The 14,255-nt window shown below is 38.3% G+C and overlaps 1 protein-coding gene across 3 annotated transcripts in view; it reads left to right on the forward strand.

The window, feature by feature from the left end:
• The window catches only part of Pkhd1 (PKHD1 ciliary IPT domain containing fibrocystin/polyductin), a 472,244-nt gene that overhangs the window by 282,181 nt on the left and 175,808 nt on the right, over nucleotides 1-14,255 (forward strand). For all 3 annotated transcript variants that reach the window (XM_063233114.1, XM_063233116.1, XM_063233115.1), the window contains one exon: nucleotides 7,813-7,950. In XM_063233114.1, coding sequence (XP_063089184.1) covers nucleotides 7,813-7,950 — 138 coding nt within the window. The remainder of the gene's footprint in view (nucleotides 1-7,812; nucleotides 7,951-14,255) is intronic.

Genomic DNA, 14,255 nt, shown 5'->3' on the forward strand with positions numbered 1-14,255 from the left:
GTATTATATTGTTTCTCTTGGCATTATCTTAAAGCTGTTGGACCATGATTTCATGCTGCTGTGTTATTTTTAAAAGTTCTATGCTTTCATGATCACTAATTGTGATCCTGTCCTCAAGGTCTGAAATTGTGTCTTCAGCTTCATTTGAATGGTTTTTCCAGCTTTCAATATAATTTTTTGTTTCTTGGATATCTCTTTGAGTTTGTTTCATGAATTCTGCCTGTTTTCTATTTTGTTGATTCAATGTTTTAGTCAGTTTCCCATACTCCTGTACTTTTTAATCTATGTCTTCTCTAGCTGCACTGAGCAACTCCTTTACTAATGTTGTTATTTATGTTTTTACATGTGAGATTACTTGTAATTTGATTTCCTTTGTAACCTCATGGAGTTGTTTTTTATTTCACTTGCTATCTTTTCAGAGATTTCTGGTGTATTATTTTTGAAGTCTTCTATTTCATTGTCTCCTATACTTGCTCCTGTTGGACTAGATGTTTGAGATTCCATTTTGCATTTTCATTTTGCCATTTTCCCCTTTCAGGTTAATATTTGGTCCTTCAGTCCCACTAGTGTCACCTATTGGTAGTGTGTTTCTTGACATCCTACTGTAAGGTTAATGTTTGTTCAATTGTTGGGTCCCAGAATGAAGAGGTGGTCACCTGAATTTCCCCTGCAGGGCCTGTTGGGTGAGTCCTATGTTCTCCCTAGGCTGACAAGCCTAGGAGTACTGATGGAAATCAACCCCTAGTTCCTGCTGTTATTAAGTCTTCAGGTTATTCAGAGTCACCAGATCTTGCTGTTTATAGTGTTTGTCTTGGCTGGACCTGTGTCCCACAGGTCCCCTTTTGACCCGGCCTGTAGTTAAATCCATGGAGATCCTAGAGGAGGAGTGAGGATGAAAAGGGAGCAAGAGACACAAAGAGTGGAGACAAGTTGAGGAATTCCATCAAGTCTCTCTTTATTCAAGGAATGAGTATCAAATATATAGGATACTGAGGAGGAGGGATTTAGGTGCTGAGAGATCAGCAGGTAACTTAGCAACAGTGTCAAGACAGAGGTTCATAGCAGGCTCAATAAGCATAATCCCTGTATAATGGGACAGGTTAAAAAAGTTATGCAAGATGCTGCTTAATTACCAAACTTAACTCCTAGAGGGCATTAAGGTGGTGCAGCCTGCAGATGTTAAGGTGGCAGCCAATTTTAGGGCTTCCCACACCCTTTATTTTCTCCAGGTTGGCGGAGGCTTTATTGGCACCTTCCTCAACCTACTGATGTTCTCTTTGTGGAGGAAGGACTCACCTACCCACTTGCCAAACTTGACTATGGGTTACATCTGGAGGGGGTTTTGCTATTGTTCCTTTAACCCACTGAAGGTGGCAAACTCTACTCCTATTTTAGGGGCAAACTCACCTCACTGATGGAAGCCTGCTGAGTTCTTCTGTTTGGATAAGGGGTTACTGAGTCTCCCCTTGATACTGCATAGTTAATCCACTGCAGTCCAAGGTTCTGGGGTTGGGAGTGGGAGCTGAAGATCAACAGTGATACTTGGTCCAGGATGTGGGGGCTCCCTGATGGCAGCAGTTGGACTGCAGAGGTATGTGTCATGGGCTAGAGTTCCTAGGCCCTGAGGTAGGTGGCCAGGACTGCAGTGACATGGGAGTACCCCAGTTCTGGCCTGGCCTGCCTACGCTGCTGGCTGGAGTTCTCAGGTCCTACAAAGTGGTCTAGGGGCCTGAGTTTAGTCCAGCCCTGTGCACACTGCTGGCTGTAGTTCCTGAGTCCTGCAGGGTGGTCTACTGGGAAAGCAGGAATCACAGGAAGGGCCCAGTTCTGAGTTGACCAGCCCGCACCTCTGGCTAGAGTTACCAGGTCCCCTGAGGTGATCTGCTGTGATGGTGGGAGAATGGAGGGGTCTGGGTCTAATCTGGTCCCGTGCGTACCACTGGCTGGAATTTGCGAGTCCCATGAGGTGGTCTGCTGGGACCATGGGAGTCGTGGGAGAGGACCAGGTTTAGCCTGGCCTCATGCATGTTGCTTGCTCAAGATGATTTATTTTTTAGAAAAGAGCTGATGGGAGAAATAAACTCACTGAGTACAGTGTTTGCCACATGAACCTTGGCCCAAAGAGATTCATTCAGAAATGATCATTTCATATTTTTCTTGAGGGTTTAAGTCCAAAAGTATAGTAATTTATCAAAAATTGGTCCTAATATTTTTAAGCAGACTAATAAAATGAAAACCTACTTAGGAGACAAGTTTGATAAGTGGTTTGGCTTTATCACAAACCATGACATGTAAAAATCTTCTACGTACACTCTCTGTGTTTTTCTCAACCACATACAGACATGCATAATTTACATAGCCTAAGCCTTGCCACGTATGTAAACATATTCATATATTCACCATTAGAGTTGGACAGGGATTTTATCTTCAAACTGCAAACTGGTCTAGACTCATTATTGATGAACACATGCAATAGAATTATGTGGATAAAGCCAAAATATAGTTTAATATTTCAACTCAAACTAAAAAAATGTGCTCTTAATTTTTAGATTTTTCTAGGCAAAATAGAGTTTAGTTGTTTTAAGTTTTTTCTGCTCTTTCTTGAGACTTCACATATCTCAGCAAGCAAAACAACATACTTCTAGTTTCAAATAGCACCATTCAGCTGCTCTGAAATCTTTGAGGCCTTATGAAAGAAAAGCAACATAGCACTATCTCCAGACAAAAAATAAAGCAAACCTGATAAGAAAGAAGGTTTAGGTTCTCTATTTTTATGAAAATAACACTTTCTGATATTTCCCTTTTAGAATTTGGGATGCAGTGGATTGATCTGATATAGTTGGTAATTTTACTTAAAAACCTTCCTACTAAATAGATTCAAAATATTTTTGAAGAACAGATGGTATAGACTAGAGGAAGAGATAAACATTGTATGTTAAACATTTTATTGATCAATTAAAATATCATAATTTAGAGTGTTGATTCTACTATGCAAATTATGCATGTCTGTATGTGGTTGCGAAAAACACAGAGGGTGTATGTAGACGATGGAATAGGAATTTATCACACAAAGTTCAATGGGTAAGTGAGGTTTTCTATTTTCACCCTCTCTCATTCTCTCTCACTCCCCTGCCTAGCACCGCTCAGGTAAGACAGTTCCAGATGGTTCTTTGTGAAGGTTTTAGGAAACTGACTTTCAGTCTTGAATACTGTGCCTCTGGGCACTTTGAAAATTGTCTCTTCTGTCTATTTTTAAGAGCAACTTGGAAAAAAAATGATATGCAGAATAGAATAAAAAAACCACCTGTGAGGATTTGAGGAAAAAGGCAGGCTATGAAGTTTTCAGGTCTCTAAAAAGAGCTCAGGTGTGGAGATAATGCATCCTTATTTTCTAGTACATTTTGTTCAATTTTTTCCACAAAAAGAGAACTTGAAACCAAATACCTTCATTTCAGTAAATTAGTCTACTTGACATTAATTTAAAATCATATTTATCTTCTGTCATCATGAATGAGTTGCATGTGAAAGTTTCCATGAATTTTGGAGCCCATTTGCCTGGACTATTAACCATACTTATAAATGTAGTAAACTATTGGAGTAAATCATTAGATTCTCCAAAAGTTGAATCAGATTTCAAAGAAGAGAAAACACCACAATCATTGTGTAAAATGTATATTAAAAAAGTATTACAGATAGTCACTTATAAGCTAAAAGGAGGGTTAGATCAACTAATAGTGTTTTAAATGACATTAGCACTCACTTTTCCTTTGGTTCACGTATTTATTTATAGGGAAATAGTGCAGTCAAGACCAAATGTGGAAAGAAACTATTATATCAAAGATGCAGGAAAATACTAACCTACAAATGGTCCTTGTATGTCCTGCTCCTCTGCCTTTGTGTGTCACTGGTCTTCCTCAGAAGTCTCAGTTATGTCCAAACTTGATGCGGGCTGTCTTCCTGACAATGGCTGGCTTGTAGTGGAAACTGTCTTCACCACCTAAGTTATGGGGCCTGATACAGTGAATAACATACGCACAGGCCTCTGCTTTCTCTAAATTGTTTCTGTGACCCCTTTATTATTCCCAGGATCTGTGCCCTTTGCCCTTGTCCTCATTTCTACAGGACTGAGACAAGTGTCAGACCCTTGGAATGCTACACAACAATGACCTTGATCCCCAAACTGTGCTAAAAAAAGTGAGTTTAAATCTAGTGCTGAAATGGAGTGTAGTTGTCAAATTATTGCCAATGTGAAAGAAGCCCTAGCCTTTTGTCAGCGACAGCTGTCTTTTGATTTGTGTCAGGTTTTCTAATCTGGTGGGTAGTTAACGCATTTAAAAGGCTAGATCTTCTTTGTTGTTTTTACTTTTTGGAGCATGGGGAAATTGAAGGGATTCTTCTTAGCATTAAGTTTCTAATGATTTTCTAAAGCTTTATATTCTAATTGTTACAATAGAACACTTTCAGAAACAAAACCATACGTTTCTTGGCAAGGATACTAGGATAAAGATGGTGGGTGTTTAGTGCTTGATGGATGAACAAGTGAGAAGAAGATGTAATTTGGAACCAAGAAGCACCACCCCATGGCTGGTCCTGGGCCCCTTTGGGGGGAAAGCAGTCTTTAATTACATCTGCAACTCATTAATTCTTTTTGGATCCTCTTTCCAGATCAGCTCCCCTATCGGCCTCCCATCGAGCAACAGAAATTCCAGATGGTTCCCTCCATATGCCAGGGCTCATTCTCCCAAATAGGGTAGATTGGTCATTGACAGAGCAGGATGGGAGAGCCATGGCCAAGTGGGGACAAGTTGGAAAGCACTGGGCCACAGTTAAATTAGAAGTGTTCCATCTTTAATGTTTATTAAGAGAATTTATAATGATTCCTGAATGTTTCTCTGAAATATGTTGAGTAATTTCACAGAAATGATGCTACTTAGGAAGAAATGTCAGACTTTAAGTCTGCCTACATTTTATCTGTAATAACTCACATTGTTGGAGAATGTGGCATATGGATCCCAACTCACACCTAGCATAAAGAGAACACCTCTACAGCTGTCATCATAGCTAAGAACTGGTCAATTTGGGCTGGCAGCTGGTCTGCTCTGGGGGCTCCATCAGTTTGAATTCTTTTGCTTGTGTTATTGTAATCTTTATTGTTGTGATTACAAGGAGAATCCCCTTATAAAAATTTTATAGGGGATATGTTTATTTAACTTTAGCGGAATTGTGCTATAACAAACACACTGATAGACTGCAGTTTGAAGCAGCCAGGAATGAATACCAGAGGAACCTCCCTATAACTGAAGGTCATATAATCATTCCAAAACTGTCATATTGAATTGGCTTTGTTTACCTGTCTTTATCTGATGGTGTATGATTGCCCACCACTTTATCAGATTTGGCATGTTCTGGGGAAAGAGGAAGAACAACCAAAAAAGGGGATAGATGAATCCAGGAAATGTAAAAGTGCAAAGTATGCCATTAAAAGAAATAAAAATATTTCCACTCTTGTCTTCGGTGTGCTGTTTTTCTCTGAGAGCCACTGGATTGTTCATACCTAGGTAAGTTTTGTTTGCTGCTCTTTTTGAGTACTGCTGTAGGCTGGATATTGTTCTGCAGCCTGAGTATGTAAATGTGGGACTGGCCAGTTGTGGTTCCTGTCCTTATGCAGTTCTGATGTTTAATCTCCAGAATTTCTGGGAACTCGGTGGTATATTTGGGTGAACAGAGCAATTAAAAAGAACAAACCTTTTTCCAAGAGGGGTATATGATAAAGACCAGAGTGAGAAATTTCAATAATCATATTTTGGCTCAGAAGCATGTTCAGAGCACTTACTGCATGTGTGTTGTGTGTGTGTGTGTGTGTGTGTGTGTGTGTGTGTGTGTAGGTGTGTATAGGGGAGCATGGGTGACAAAGCATTTATTGAATCAATTCTATTGTTTAGTGAAATCAGGATTAATAGTTCAAAATTGGTGAAATGGGCTATAGTTTGGCATACACAGGTTCATTTTTTAAAAAAACAATTCTTGTTTTTAAAAGTATTTGCTTTACATGACTTATCTTGAAACCAAAATTCCATAAATGTGTGTCAAACCTAGGACATGTCTTGCTAAGTCACTCTTTATTTTGAAAAGTGCCAGAGATGAGATTAAGATATTTAGTTTTATTGTTTAGCTTGGTCATTCATTATCAATCAGTAATGAGTTCTTGAATTTACATTGTATAGGGGACTAAAGTCAACCGATGTATATATTTCTTTAGTATCTTCATATTATGACAAGTGTGGGGCATTTTACAAAGCGAATAGCTTCTTTCTCTAACACTTGGAGAGAAAAATGTAATTCACTGACCATCAGCTCAGTAGGACTCTCTCTGTGTCTCTCTCTCTCCTCTCAGCTGGACACAGGATAGCTGTTCTTAAAGTATAGTGCAGTATCGTCAACACCACCCACAGCATCCATAGTCCATTAGGGTGCAAGCTGAGCTTTGCCTCTGAAAATCGCTTATTGGCTACACCAAATTTGGTGTAGCCTCCTCATTGGCTACACCAAATCCTCTGCCTACATTTGATTGGCTACAACTCATAGTAATGGGAAAGGCTAGAAGCTAGAGTCTTACCAGGAGGAAAATTACAGTCCCATGGTCTTTGCTGAAGGATTTGGCTAGTCTTATAAATAGGGAAGTAGGTAAGAGCTAGGAAAGATAACTCATGAAAAGTTGATTTGCTTGGACAAATCCTGTAGAACAGCAGAGTATATAGTTTTCTGGAATGAGAAATTACATTATGTTAATAAAAGGGTGCCTTAAAAGTTCTTACATATGTCAATGATTACGGTGCTTAAATTTAAGCAGAAACATTTACTTGATGTCTTTAATTTATGCTGAATTACCCTTAAGCTTCAAAAAGTAACACTTAATACTTTAGCATACATGAAATGTTTATAGTTTTAGTTGATTTTATTTATATATCACTTTATTGTTAATTTCAGACAAAAGCTATTATTATTTCTTTGAAGTTTTATGGAAATAGCTTTTCTGAAAGGAGAGTTGAAGAATTATGGTTTGAAGCTGTTGATGAGCTGTATTAGCCTTCAAACAGATGGGCAGCTGTATGAGCAATAAGTGTGTAGCCCTTCCAGAGCATGCATTATGTCCTTTGCCTTCATGGTGGGAATGAGCGAACTACAGGAGGCTTACTAGGACTATACAACCACTCTAGGTCTATTAGTTAATTTCACCTTTCCCTAAAGCTTATGAATGAAGTATTTCTATTTCCATTTCATAGAAGAGATAACTCAGATACAGAGAAAGTTGTTAGCCCGCACGTATTAACTAGCAAGGCTGGGCTTTACATCTAAGTAATCTGTCATCAGAGACCAATGTCATGTACTTCCCTAAAACTGGTGCCGAAGCTGGAGATTTAGGTCAGTGGCATAAGCGCCTGCCTTGCAAGCAGGCAGTCATGAGTTTGATCCCCAGGACCAATAAAAAGGAAAAAAACTGGTGCCAAAAATGAAGGGAAAGGGACGAAGTGTAGGAAACTTGCAGTGTGGTGGGCTTGTGGCATAAGCCATGCCTTTTGGCCAGGACATTTGTTGTATTAAGCAATGATAACACTTTCTAATCATGGTCTTTTACATAAGACCTTGCTGCTGGCAGACTATTTGTTCTTCTGGTTTCTGCACATGTCCTGGCATAGGTGGCAGTATAAGCAATTCCTGAAGTCCCAGGAGAACCCCAGGAAAAATCACTGGAAGAGAGAAAGTGATTCTTGTTTTAGGTATACATCTGAGCAATTTCCTTTTCTCTTGCAGACAAGACTGTTCTCGTGGATACAGAGCTTCCATTCCTCAAGGGCCTTTACGTGATGGGGACTCTAGAATTCCCCGTGGACAAGAGCAATGTTCTGAGTGTGGCATGTCTGGTCATTGCAGGAGGGGAGATGAAAGTAGGTGAGTAAAGACACAAGGATTCAAAGCCCAATGGGAATGAAGCTCTGGGAGAAAGTATCCTGGGGAAGAAAGGGTAGCGTCAAGTGGTTGCTTAGTTAACAGAGGTAGGAGACTAAGGCAGAGGGTTTACTAGTGAGCCTTGGAGGTGGACAGAGGTGGCTTCTGTTGCTGTCTCTTATACCCATCCTCTGTCATCAAACCACACTTTTCATCATTTCAGGTATCTTTTCCTTATCCAGGCTATAAATCAATCCCATTAGTTATTTGCATCAGAATTTATGTGGCTCATTCTTGCAGAAGATACCATAGGATAGATTTGAGATGTTATAATCAACAACCTCTAAATACAGTTTCAATTATTTTGTCAACATAGTTTCCTCAAAAAACAGACCTGAGGACAAAACTTATAGGCCAGCATCTTGCTGAGAGCAGAAAATTCCAGTGGCATGAGAGTGAAAAGAGGAGAGGAGAGGAAAAACAGAAGGTGTCCAAAGCCTCTTAAGGAAACACAGCTGTTTGCTTGGTTGTACAGGGGCCTTGAGAGAAGCCTCACCAAGTTGCCAAATCTTGAGGCGATACTGGACAGATGGTGGGGAGAAGGTCAGTAGTATATCTGGTCTATGCAAAGCCTGTCCTTTTTTATTTTGATCCTCCACAGGCAGGTAGTAGAAGGGCTAGAAAACATAGTAACTGCTAGAGGATTAAGGTTGTCCAGCTAGGAAGTGAGATATGCTCCTGAAGCCCCAGATATGCAAGTTGGATTGGATCTGGAGTGATGTGTTAACCAGATCTGGCATGTTGGCTTACTTATGTTAAACAACAATAACAAGATAGCAACTGCAGCAAAAATGAAAAATAAAAAACTGGTGTTACAGGTAAACTATGTAGGTGGAACTATTGTAGGCAATAAGCATGTTGGAAAGATATGTACTTTGCTCCCAAAAGAACTACCTTTTTGAATGATGTAATGTATTCTACTTTACTTGTTAAGGAAAATATTATAAAAGAATTCTCAGAAACAATAACACCTTATCCCAGAGAAAGAAATCTCTGGTGAGAAGGAAATATTTAGATTCACTGTCTGGTCTCATCTACATTTTAGCATCTCTGCTGTGAAGGAATCCTATGATTAACTATCTATATGAAGCTCACATGATTATACGAAGATTCCTGGAAAATTATAGTCAACCTCTTCTTGAATACTTGCAGGGATAGCAAAATTAAAAACCTTTGAAGCAACGTGCTTCCACTGATTAAAATCTCATCAGAATTCTTTTATTAACCAAATGTCCCTTTAGTTTCCATAGCTTTTGGTTCTTGTTGAGCCTTCCAAGATAAATAAAAAGCCCTCTACTTCATGGCTTTCTAGCCTCACTATCTTGAATACTCTTTTTTCAGGGTTTATAATGTAATTTAAGTTATTTTAACAATGATTTATAGTTGCTTATTGTTGTTTTTAAATTTTATGTTTCCAATGTTTTATATACAACTAGAAATGTTACACAGAAAAAAACCGATCATACATATTTCTAAAAATAAATATAACCACAGTTAATATTTCATTATTTTATTTCAAAATCATTTTTCCTATACACACACACATATACATGCACACATACACTTTAAAACATGCAGTCCATAGTTTGAAAATTTTTGGATAACATTAATGATGTAAGAGTCTTTCAAACTTTTTAAAGGCATAATTTTAATAGTTTGATATTTCACAATATATATGATTCATATATACATAGGTATATAATAATTCATTGACCATTTCTCTATTGTTAAACATCTAGATTATCTCACATTCCATCCTCCATGTAACCCACTTCTCAATGAATATCCTGGAAATTGTTATTGTTCATATCTTTATTACCTTGGGATAGACTTTAGTAACTAAAGGGCCTAAGGATAAGAACAGATTTTACAGGCCCATCTCATTGCTTTCCAGAAAGATTTGGCAAATCTGTACATTTTACACATTTCTCAGAGTTACGAGAGCCTCCTATTCTTCTTGGTTTGCCAGTAAACCACCTCTTTGTTTTAATTTCTTTGAATGTAAAAAGTCAAGATGAAAGATGTAGTCTCAAGTGAGACCTGACCTATTCTGAATAGGATGAGCAGGGCACGGTGGCTCCCAGGGCAGGATTTAAGCCAGATAATTTGGGACCAAAGCCATATTGAGCACCCACTTTCTGTTTGACTTCAAATAAGTAACTGATAGATGCCTCCATTTCTTTATCTATAAACACATGCAGGATAGAGCCCCCCACCCCGAAAAAATCATTAAGTGCAACAGCTCATGTTAAATACTTGGTGTATGGCAAATATATAATAAATGTAAGTTTATTAGCTGGGTTTCAACATATTACAGATGTCACAAATTGGACAATTTGAGGGATTTAGTAAAGGAACTTGTTACAAAATATCCAAAGGGGTTGGGGCATATTTAAGACTCGTAATACAGAGTATCACTACAACCCTCTGCTATAAAGGAGAGAGAAAAAATTATTGAAATCCAGAGGTGAGGGAGGAAATAAACTGCAGATGATGGTAGGCAGTGGTGTGATCTTTTGTATGGCCAGGAGTCAGGGAGCTATGGAAGCACCTACGCAGTACATACTCTGGCCTCTCCGCATCTCTGGCTACCACATAGTCACACTTGACTGGATGTCAGAGTTAGAGAACTCTTCATCTTATACTGCGTGTGACTAGAGAATCGTGGGGCAAGCAGCAGGGCAGGGAAGCAGCAAGTGTGGAAAAGAAAGTGTCAGCACACTCCAGCACATATGGGCTCCCAGCTATCTGCACACACGCAGTTTTCCTATTCAGACAGGCAGAGATTCCGTCGACTTTTTCCAGTCCTGTCGTACTGTTTTGCCAACTACACTGTCAGTTCGAATTCCTTACCTTCTTCAGTGTGGTGCCTCCACTTGTCATCTCCATGTTTCACACTTGTGTGGAGTTTATTTTGCTTATCTTGGGCTGCAGGTGAACTTAGTATAATACTTCTTACTTATTTCATCATTTGATTACTTCAGTATGTCTTTGCACCCTTGGGAAGTCCTTCAGATTTTGACTTTTTCCGCCCACATTAGTACTCTTTGCCCATTTGTTTTATATTCTATAAGATGTTCATCTGGTTCATTTACATAAATGTTTAATGAAGTTGGGCCCTGTTTTGTTATTAGAAAACTTATTTCAGGTTGGTGTCTTTTATTGCTAAGTTTGATCCTTCTAAAAAGTTATTTTTAGGTTTTTAAAATCGCATATTACAATACTTAACTTGGCTCCTAACTGAACCTTTGAAGGAAAGAAACACTGTGCCACTTTCCCGTTTTGGTTTATGTGTTTCAAATTTAATTTTTAAATTTCTCTATTCCCAACTATATTTTTATCCACTATTAGATAATTGTATATTCTTTTTCTTTGTATGGTTTTCCAAGCCTAGAGCTTGCTTATCGGAACCCATCTGCTCAATCCTATGTGCATTGTGCCTGAAGGAAGGCTTTCAACCCATCTGTCCAATTTTACCACACCCTAAAGAAATCCCAACATGAAATAGATAATGTGACTAGTTAGTAAACAAACTTAATAGATGTGGACGTTGGCATGGAGGGCTGCCAGACTACGTCTGCTATCTGATGCTATTTGATCCAAGTCCCCAAAGTATTCTAGGTGGTATTGCTTTTGAGGCAACTGGTGCTAGCAAAAAGTATCAGTTGACTTTTAGTAGAGTAGAATCATGGGATGCCACAATTAGAAGGAAATTCAAGATCAAAGCTTTACTTAAAGGGGTATAGTTGAATCACAAATGCCAAGCTCAGTTTCTTTCATTGTTCAGTGCTTGTCTCATTAGTCTGATAGAACACTAGAGATAAGCACAAAGCATCTCACTTGTGTGTCTATCCTTCATCCTGTGTTTACCCAGTGCCCACCCTTTTCCCAGCACTGTGGAGGTACAGAGGGTACCAAAATAGAAATTGTGAACCCTAACTCCCAGAGACCTCAGTAAGACTTGAGACACAAAGGTAAAAAAGCAACTAGACAAGTCAAGTCATAACCAGGAGAAGGTTCAAAGATGAAGGAAGATGTCTGAGAAGGCACATATTCCTGGATTTGCATTTTCCTTTCAAGCCATTGTGAATATATCTTATCTGCACTGGGATGGTGGTGTCAGAGAAAGTTCGTTTGTTTTACAAACTCTCCTCATGAAGGCAAGAAGGGGACACTGGATACTTCTCAGCAGAGATGTGACATGTTTTGGACTGGAAACATCACGCTTGATAGTGGGAAGAGTGTCTTAGAAGGGGCACAGTGAAAGGGATTCTCAGTAGCTTTTTGCAACTGAGGTGTTTCAGGAAAGAAATCAAAACTGATCAAGCTAATCTAATAGAATTAAGAAGGAATGTAATTAGAAAGATATTGATATTTAGTAGTCACTAAAATACAGTGGCTATTTTGATGTGAGGCAAGTAGTACTTCAGGATTTATTCTAGGTTTCAAGTTAGAAGATTTCCGTGAGTGTGGGTATAAGCAATGAACCTTGATCACCATTCATTAGTTTAGTGACCCTGAGCAGTTATCAGGAACAAGGGTCTCAGTTCCCTTATCTGAAAATGGAAAAAGCAGTAATCCTATTTCATAGAATTTTATGAAGGTCCAGTGAACAATTTTGGGCACATATACTCATACAGCTCAACTTTACATATTTATGGAATGTTTACATGGTAACATATCAAAACAAATAACTTTATAAAAAAGAAATCCAAGAGAGTTCTGCACTAAAGATTTATGTGTTTCTGGGGGTTATTAGCCTGAATTTGAGATCAAAAGTATGAATAAAATTAACTAAATAGTGTTTGAGGAGAAGGAAAATGATCAAAGCTGAAATTTTCAGTAGCATCAGCCTTCTAAGTAGAAGAAACTGAGATTGGGAAGGAGAATAAAAACTAAACTGCTCTACAGGGATATAGAAAATGAAGTGATAGAAAGTGACATCTCAAAACAAAGGAGACCATTTACAGGAAGAGGAAGTGGCCAGTTGTATGAAATTTGGTATAGAGGACAAAGAAAGGAAAAAAATGGGCTATATTATTCTGGCTGTTTGTTGTTTGTTGTAATAATGTCTGAAACAGTCTTGATAAAAATGTTACTTTTCATGTAGAAGAAATAAAAATGCAACACATTTCTAGAGGCAGTAACCTTTAACAAAATCAGTGCTATGTCTAACGACTTCATTTTTTGCATTTGACATATTCTTAAGGGTCATTGAAGATATTTTATATCATGGATAAGAACTAACACTTGTCCAATATTAAACAGTGATGCCATTAAATCTTCATAGAATTGTTTTGTGAGTAAGCTTTCTGATTTAAAATGCATCAAATAAATATTACTTAAGGAAAAATTTTTCTTCTAATAAGGTGATTCTCTAGTTTCATCTGTAGATTGTCTCTTCCTTTCTTCTCTTCCTCTCCCTTTGTCTCCCTTTATTGAATGTCAATTAGTGTTAGGCATTTGAATATTCATCACTGAGTATAACAGGTAAAATTTTTGATTGAATTCTTTTGTTGGAGAAAACAAGGTTCATCGTAACACACACGTAGAGGATTAGTGTAGATGACATTACATGTTCTGCGGAAACTAAGCAAGTGAATGATTAGGAAAGAGGATCTGATACTAACTACCATGAGTTAGGTATTTTATAAAGATCTTTTTAAACAGTCAGTGTGACCTCAGACCACAGAGGTAAAAAAAGATCTAATTCCCGCAAAGATCTGGACAAGACAGTGTCAGAAGGAAAGAAAGAAAAGTTAATATAGAAGGTCCAGAGGCAGGAAGGAACTTTGCACAATGGCGAGGCACAAAGGCAATTACTGGGTTGCAGAACAGTTATGAGTGGCAGGGAATTTATTGTGAACATCAAGAGCTTCATGTTGTACACTTGATTTTAAAATATGCAGTCTTGTATTTCTTTCTAAAGCATTAAAAAATTACCCAAATTGTTTTAAAACATCTCAATGATCTCATAAGAATGACTTTAACAAGGGAGAAGTTAGCTCAGGATCTTCATAAATTTGGAAGTTCGAGACACCTGAATTATAAGTCTGGTCTAGCAAGTCATTTACCACCTCAGAGAGTTCCCCAATAGGAGATTCATAAACGTGATGTTGAAAACCTTTGACTGTGTGAATCATCTGCCCTTCTGTATAGGTTAGGTAACTGAGATCCACCACAATTATTTACTTGTTCAAAAACAAGACCTGGGCTAGAGACCCTTTTAGCGACCTCTAATATTCCTC

Source organism: Cavia porcellus, unplaced genomic scaffold, assembly GCF_034190915.1.
Source record: "Cavia porcellus strain 051 isolate PalLab524CR breed Dunkin Hartley unplaced genomic scaffold, mCavPor4.1 scaffold_22, whole genome shotgun sequence".
NCBI lineage: Eukaryota > Metazoa > Chordata > Mammalia > Rodentia > Caviidae > Cavia > Cavia porcellus.